General features: G+C 36.1%; 1 protein-coding gene across 1 annotated transcript; it reads left to right on the top strand.

The window, feature by feature from the left end:
- Positions 1 to 4,454: 4,454 nt before the first annotated feature.
- Positions 4,455 to 8,443, top strand: LOC120251626 (probable protein phosphatase 2C 15). The gene is made up of 8 exons (XM_039260215.1): positions 4,455 to 4,896; positions 4,981 to 5,152; positions 5,247 to 5,400; positions 5,484 to 5,547; positions 5,670 to 5,777; positions 5,942 to 6,067; positions 6,221 to 6,453; positions 7,861 to 8,443. Exons 1-8 carry the CDS (start codon positions 4,672 to 4,674, stop codon positions 8,081 to 8,083), a joined length of 1,305 nt encoding a protein of 434 aa, XP_039116149.1. The 5' UTR covers positions 4,455 to 4,671; the 3' UTR covers positions 8,084 to 8,443.

Genomic DNA, 8,443 nt, shown 5'->3' with positions numbered 1-8,443 from the left:
GGAAAACGGGAAGAATGGATGAGTCATGCCATAGACAAAGCTGGACATGAATTCGATGAAAATTAATAAAAAACAGAAAAAAGAAAAATAGCCTATGTGGGGGCCGGTGAGGCAGGTGGAGAATTATTGGATTCTAGGCATCCGAGGAAAAGAAGCTTTCTATTCTTTTCTCTTGTTTGGTTGGATCCAGTTCAAATAGATAGTGTTTTCTGTTTTTTTATTAATTAGCAAGTGGAGTGATATTTAAAAAATAAAAAACAAAATTTTGGGCTTTTATCTAGCTGGAGTTTACGACCAAGGACAAGATGGTTTCTTTTGAAGTTGTTTATATGATGTATCCTTCAATTAAAAATAATATTAAGATTTAACCTAGTCTATCAATAATATGCATTGAATATTTGGTCAGAATTAATTTTAAAAAATATATAATCTTATGAAAAATTATAAAGTTTGAAATAAAAAAGAAACATTTGAAGTCTTTTTTATTTAGTTTGAGATATTTGTATCCATGCATATGTATAAGCCTACTAAGCATGTCTTGCATATATATATGCTCATAAAAATTGTATTGGTGCATGTAAATTCTCATAGAACACCAATTTAAATGTGTTATCTAAAGCATGAGTTTTGTTAGGAATATTAGCAAACATGAATTTTATTGGATCTATAAACAAAAAGTCTAATCCCCTAATTAGTCCCTCTAACTAGATAAACATGCCCTTTTGATCCCCCTATTCTTATTTGACCCACAGAAATCCCTCTATTTTTCAGTTTGGGAAATGTTGGTACTGCGGTTAACGGAGGTTGGTTTCTCCATCCAATATTGCTGATGTGGCATTTTTAAAGATTAAAATAATACTAAAAGGGTTTAAAATATCTAGAAAACATAAGCCCCAAACTAACAAAATCTTAAGTTATTAGATCCGGTTCCAAAATTAGATCCGGTTCCAAAATTAAACCCGGATCCGAATTCTTTTCACTCTATCACCTTCATTTACTTTCCCTTTTCATCATCTTCCCCTCTCCACTTCCCTTTTTCATCATCAACCCTGGCAACAACCGACACTATTTTTCCGTTCGCGGCCACAACCTCCCCTACGAAGACCGGAGGATATCCAACCGTTCACGTCAACACTAGATCTCGGGGTTTCAGAATTATCAACTCAACATAGTATTTCAGATGTTGGCACTAAAAAAAATCAATGAATTGTACTGGGATCAATGACTGAATATAATTTTTTGTTAGGATGTTTGTTTTGTGCAACAATGGTGACTTGCTTTATTTGCTATGTATAAACCTTGAATGAATGACCGAATGAATCAGAACCTTGATGTTGTTCTACTCAGAATTTGTTTGCTATGTCTCAAAATGTATGTTTAAATAGAAATTGATGTTCTTTTTTTCTTCTTCTTCAATTTTTGGACACATTAACCTCAACACAGTGCAGTTATTAAAAATGAATGAATGAATGAATCAAATTTTGTGATTTGTGGATTTAATGCAGCTATTAGGCTGTAATATGGCTTTTTGGTGCTTCTTCAGTTTATCTATTTTATATGTATGGACTTTTATATATATATATATAGATATTGGGTGATGTAAAGAGATGGTTGCTTTAATTGTTGAAAATGATTGAGATGATGATGCTGAGTAACTTGGTTCTTTTTGTATCACGAACGGCAAATATTATGTTTATTTTTAGTGTTGGTGGTTGGTATTGTTATCAATGAGATTTATTGATGTTAATATGACATGATTTTGTCCGGATCATGATTGGCTCGGTGCTCAGTGGCCTGTGAAACTTTATGCAATGACTTCAATTTTGTTCTTTCTTCTCATTTTTTTCATCTTGCATGTCTGGGTTGTTGACGTGAACGGTTGGATGTCCTCCGGTCTTCACAGGAGAGGTTGTGGCCGTGAATGAAAAAATGGTGTCGGTTGTTGCTGGGTTGATGATGAAAAAGGGAAGTGGAGAAAGGAAGATAATGAAAAGGGAAAGTAAATGAAGATGATGGAATGAAAAGAATTCGGATCTGGGTTTGATTTTGGAACCTGATCCAATAACTTAAGATCTTGTTAGTTTGAGGCTTATCTGTTTTCTAGATATTTTAAACAGGTTTAGTATTATTTTAATCTTTAAAAATACCACCAACCTCCGTTAACAGCAGGACCAACATTTCCTAAACTGAAAAATAGAGAGATTTCTGTGGGCCAAATTAGAATAAGGGGACCAAAAGGGCATGTTTAACTAGTTAGAGGGACTAATTAGGGGATTAAACCTAAACAAAATGCACATTTTTAAAGGTATTTATGTAAATTTTGCTAATATTACTTAATTTATTAGACAATAGTGTATTTTAAGTATTATGATTTATTTAATAAATATGTGTTTAAATAACAATAAGAGTTTTCTTATTTGATTTCTCTATTTATTCATTGTTAAAATCACTACTGTTATTATACAAATGTACTATATTGTTTATGTTATACAAGTAAAATTGAAAGTGTTTGTTCTATTTAGTGTTGTTCACTAACTGGCCTTATCACGGCCTCAATTACTAAATCATACATTAGGGCTTCCTATCGTTCATGGCTCTCTTCAATATTTGTAGTAGCTAGCTCTCTCCTTCCAAAGCTCCAAATATGAGGTTAATTTTATAAGTTGTGATATTGATGATATGCTTGAGATGATCCTTAGAGGATTAAACCACGTATCAAATTCCCTATAACAGAGGCTTGGGATCACCGAGCAAGTTATTGAGTAATTAACAAACAAGGTCCATGGTAGTGTACAAAAATGGCATTACCACTAAAGAAGGGGCATTCAACATTATTGTTTTTTTGGGCAATCTATTTTGAATACAAAAAATAAATCGATGCAAAATAGACACTTTTAAAAGAGCACATTTAACTCTTTTTTGTAAATTTTTTTTTTAGAACTAAAAAAAAATTGAAGCATATAACAAGACACTTTGTTAAGGTTCTGTTTGATTGGCAAATGAGAACATCATAAGTAATACAACACTATATAAATGGTTGAGTTACAACATAAGTGTTTGTAGTGTTTTATATTTAATATTCAATGGGTAGTACAAAATTTTGATTACACTTTGTTGAAGTTAGAGATATTAAGGATAATTTTGTAATTTTTAATTGAGTAATGCTATTTATCCCAATTAGGTTTCCTAAATTTACAACCAGAATGATGTCTCTCTTTCTCTCTCCCTCCCTCCTAGTCAAACTCTCTTAAAAAGCCCCTAATAAATCTCCACTCCTACTCACAACAACGCTACCCACTACACCACTATTGTCATCACCACCAACTCTTTGCATGGTGCTTATGAATCCCTTCTAATTCTTATACTCTTATTCCCCAACTTTAGTGATAATCGGTCATTTCTTCCTTTTGGTGTCAATGTCCATTATAGAGGCTAAGTCTTTCCAGGAATTCTCCTTGGCAATGGGATTGGACCTTGAAGTCATGAATGAAGAAACAAGGAGAGCCCGAGAGAGGTGGGAGTGGGAGAGAAATAGGAAAACAAAAAGGAGCGGGGATGCGACTTTAGGCTTGCGAGAACCACATCTCCATCTCTTTTTGTCACTAGTCTTCATCAATGTTGTAACATGAAACAAAAAATCTTACTGGATCTAGAGGAGGGGAAAGTGGAAGATCTCATTAAAACTTAAGGAGAGGACAAAGAGGATGGTGAAAGACTTTGTTGAAATTTAAGAAAAATGGGCTATAGAGGATTTTTGACTCTTCTTTTTACAATTAACTTTTTTTAGATAATCTGATTAAGAGAGAAAAAAATGACGTGATATTGTTAACGAAGTAAATTCGGAAAGTCAGCATTATTATTATTATTTTTTATCCGGTTAGGGTTTTTTTAATAATGTTGTAATTTGGTAAAATTTATGTCCAATCATTTTTATGGTGGGAAAAACTATAAAATTGTTATATTTAATTATTTATTTTTTTTGAATATTCTTATTGTACAATAAATGAGTGTAGAAATAAAAGAATTTGTACCATGCTATAACTCGGATTTTCGCTTACCAAACAAACCTTGAAGTGTGAGCAAGGCATTTATTTGACAAGTTTATCCGAACATATAGCTTCAATTCAGGTCCGCTGTCGGCTCTTTCTCCTTGCAGTGCTTCTTTTAACAAGCTAGTGATGTCTTGAATCAGCTCAAGATAATAATATTGATTGAATAAAAATGACGTGATTGACTAGGTTCATAAAAAGATTTTTTTTGGGAATATGATAATTTCGGAAGAAAGTTTGAGGAGCTTTCCATTCATAGAAAAACATAGCCAAGAACAAACTCATGAAATAACTATTCCATAAAATCAAAAGCTGATTAATCAGTCCTTGACTTGAGCTGGCACTTTTGCAACAGTAGGTCATAAGTGGATCCTTTCTAAAAGCGTCCTCGCTGGCCAAACACATACACCGCCTCCCCCTCCCCCTTCCCTTTCTTTATTCTCAATATCTCGTCTAGTCGCGGCGCGTTTTCTTGGTCCCCGTCCTTCCCATTGTTCCACTTCCTAAACCGCGTTTCGTTTTTCTCTTCTCCAGTCTCTCTCTCTCTCTCTCTCTCTCTCTCTCTCTCTCTCTGTGCTAGATCTGGGGAATGAGAGAGCGGAGGGCGTGAGCAAAGTGAGGGATGGCCGGAGGTGAAGGAGATCATCGGCGGCGCCACCATGATGGGGGTCTTGTGCCGCTGGCGGCTTTGATAAGCCGGGAGCTCAGAAGTGAGAAAATTGAGCGGCCATTGGTGCGGTATGGCTGCGCCGCTCAGTCTAAGAAGGGTGAAGACTACTTTCTCATGAGACCAGACTGCCAGAGGATCCCTGGAAACCCTTCGTCATCCACGTTCTCCGTTTTCGCTGTGTGTGCTTAGGGTTTTTAAGGTTTTTGATTTTTGGTGGTGTTATTGTTGTTGGTGTTGTTGGATCTAATGCTGAAATTTCAGATCTTTGATGGGCATAATGGGAATGCGGCTGCGATTTTCTCAAGAGATCATTTGTTGAATCATGTGATGGGGGCGATGCCGCGCGGCCTTAGCCGGGATGAGTGGCTTCATGCTCTGCCTAGGGCTTTGGTTGCTGGGTTTGTGAAAACTGACAAGGAATTCCAGAGCAAAGGTGCGGGTTTGTTGCTTTTTCTTTAGATCCATGCCGGTTTTGTTGATGTGTTTGTTATTTTATTTTATTTTGTTCTTTGATGATTGATTGATAGGGCAAACTTCGGGGACGACTGTGACTTTTGTGATTGTTGACGGGTGGACAGTCACTGTGGCGTCTGTAGGAGATTCTCGTTGCATTTTAGATTCTCAGGGGGGAGAGGTTTCGCTCTTGACTGTTGATCATAGGCTTGAAGAGAATGCAGAGGAGTGAGTATCTTTGAATTATTTCTTATTCCATATCTTTTTCTTTTCTCTTTCTTAGTTGGATAGTGTTCATGTGTATCTTGCAGGAGAGAGCGTGTGACTGCAAGTGGAGGTGAAGTTGGGAGATTGAGCATTGTTGGCGGAGCTGAGGTAGGATTTCTATATGCATTTGCATGGATTATGGAACATTTTGTTTGTGTAAAAAGATTAAGATGCATTTTTGAGCTTGCTAAGAAATTCAAGGTTTGATTGTTGTTCCTCATTCTTTCCAGATTGGTCCTCTTCGTTGTTGGCCTGGGGGGCTGTGTTTATCTAGGTCGATTGGGGATATGGATGTTGGAGAATTTATTGTTCCGGTGCCTTATGTTAAGCAAGTCAAGGTATCATTCATATATATATATATATATATATATTTGAGTCATCATATGAGTTTTATTTTTTCTTAAGATTTTCTATTTTTATATAGTTTTGTGAGACATGCCATCTTACTTGCAATTTGGATATGATTACCTAAATCTTTTAACGAGCTCAATTACTGTCTCAGCTTTCTAATGCTGGAGGGAGGCTAATAATTGCTTCAGATGGTATATGGGATGCAATACCCTCTGAATTTGCTGCAAAGTCTTGTCGAGGGTTACCTGCTGAGCTAGCTGCCAAGCAGCTTGTGAAGGTATTTACATGCTTTCGTGAGGCGACAAACCTTACAGTTCTGCGGCGACAAAAGTCTGTATACTATTATCAGACTGGAATGACCCGTAAACGACGATTATTTATTTTATTTTTATAAAGTATTGACTTCTTTTTTGATGTATTGTCTGAGTAGGAAGCCTTAAAATCAAGGGGCCTGAAAGATGACACCACATGCATTGTTGTGGACGTAATTCCACCTGATCAGCCAGCACCACCTCCATCCCCTCCCAAAAAGCAAAATAAATTCAAGTCTCTCATCTTTAGAAAGAAATCCCAGGATTCTGCTAGTAAACTGGCAAAGAAGCTGTCTGCAGTTGGTATTGTGGAAGAACTTTTTGAAGAAGGTTCAGCAATGTTAGCAGAGAGGTTAGTTAGGCTTACTCTAATTCACGGAACCCCTATTTTGTTCCTCAAGAATAGATTTATTTATAGTTTATGTTATTATCTAAAGAAAGTAATGCTGAAGAAATATGGTTGTGCATGGGTGGGGCGTGTGCAGTTTCATTGTCAAGTTTGGAATGTTCAACAAATATGGGAACCTTTGTTACTTAAAGGCACTTAATTCACAAATGGTCCTTGCTTTGGAGGTCCCTAAATGAAGGTTAATAATGTTAACCATTGGATGCGACAAGAAATTCAAATAGAGAAGTTTTAGGATCCAAACTAGTTTAATAATTTCGGGAATTATCCTACTGAATTTATGCATATCTTGAACCTAGAATGATTTAAAATAGGAAAGCATTTAATTGTTTAGCTGAATTTATGGTTACCATGGTTTTATGATCTGTTTTAATTCTGGTTGTTTAGAGGGTTTGATCAAATCTACCGTTCTACCACAGATATTTGCATAACATTTCTGCAGCTTGTGTATCTAAAAGGTTACCCTAATGCTCTTAGGAATTAGGATTTGTTCTGATGCACCCTTGCATGCACAGTTATCATCAGTTAAGTGTCCATATCTGTTCTCTGCCAATGGCTGGGTGAAATGTTTGTAAGTTGATTTGTGATGGTGATGCACATATAGTGATGTAGATCTGAATATGATCAAGGTCTCTTTGTAGTCCCATGGAGTATGGATTTTACCTAACTTAACCTACCATGTGTTTTGAAATGTACGCAAAATGAGTATGAAATGGAGTTTAGATCTTCAACATTGCCATATATAACTTGCTGAAGTGTTATGTTTCACGTTATGGAATCTTAGCATTTAAGGTGTCTTAGTTTTCCTGATTATATTTAGAAGGCAAAAAAAAATGTAAACCTGAGTATTTCTTCTTTTTTTTTTTGCATTTTCTTCATTATCCTGCTAGTGCATGGAAGCATGGTTCATTAAGCTTGAGGTGGCCTCTCTTTTTTGTGTTGCAGAAGGCAACTTATTTTTTGAGTCAAGTTATTAACTTTAAGATGAAATATTTTAGATTACAATTCCAATTGACCAAACTTGCCCTTTATTTAGTTCCAAGAATTAGTTGGCGTTGTTTTGAAGTATATGGAAATTGTAACTTAGGCGTGTGTCTTGTGCACAGTGCTTTTAAGTAGTTGAACTGTATATTTTGGCTTTCATTGACCTGATTGACTTGTGCGCTGGACACTACACATGCATTTGTTATGTATAACGTTTTGAGGCAACCATACCTAAACCATACCTAAACCATGTCAGTCAAGATCGTGGTACAGTTTGTTTGTCCAAACTCATACAACCATTCATCATTATATGGAATTTGTATGTTGACTTTGGTCATCCTTTTTAAAAATTTGCTATTGTGAAATCAGACTTGGAAGTGACACAAGGTCAGGACAAACAACAACATCTGGCCTTTTCATGTGTGCTATCTGCCAAGTAGACCTTGCTCCAAGTGAAGGCATATCGGTTCATGCGGGTTCAATTTTCTCGACCAGCTCAAAGCCATGGCAAGGCCCCTTCCTTTGTGTTGATTGCCGAAACAAGAAGGATGCTATGGAAGGAAAACGACCAAGCGGCGTGAAAGTGATATAGGTCTCTCATGATCTCTAATTTTCTACATCGACCATTATTCTTTGATTATATTCTTCGCACCAATTTCCCGGGCTGCACAATTATTTGGTTCTTGGGGATCATAATCCACCTCTTGTGTTTATATCTGCAAAGAACGTGACAACGATGTTTATGGGTACTGCAATTGGCAAGTTGTTTTCTTGTGACAATCATTTACATTTGCTAACAAATTACTAATATACTAGTTGTGTCTTAGCAATGTGGAAAGAGTTGTAATTATTGTATTCCCTAGTGCAGTTATTATTTGATGTGTTCTAGATTTCATCATCAATAGCTTTTGTAAGATTGTGAAAGTAAATGCGTGCGAGTGACATGTTGGGA

The sequence above is a fragment of the Dioscorea cayenensis genome, chromosome 20 (assembly GCF_009730915.1).
Source record: "Dioscorea cayenensis subsp. rotundata cultivar TDr96_F1 chromosome 20, TDr96_F1_v2_PseudoChromosome.rev07_lg8_w22 25.fasta, whole genome shotgun sequence".
Lineage (NCBI taxonomy): Eukaryota > Viridiplantae > Streptophyta > Magnoliopsida > Dioscoreales > Dioscoreaceae > Dioscorea > Dioscorea cayenensis.
The sequence above is the reverse complement of the archived record's forward strand: the minus strand, read 5'-3'. Positions and strand labels throughout refer to the sequence as shown.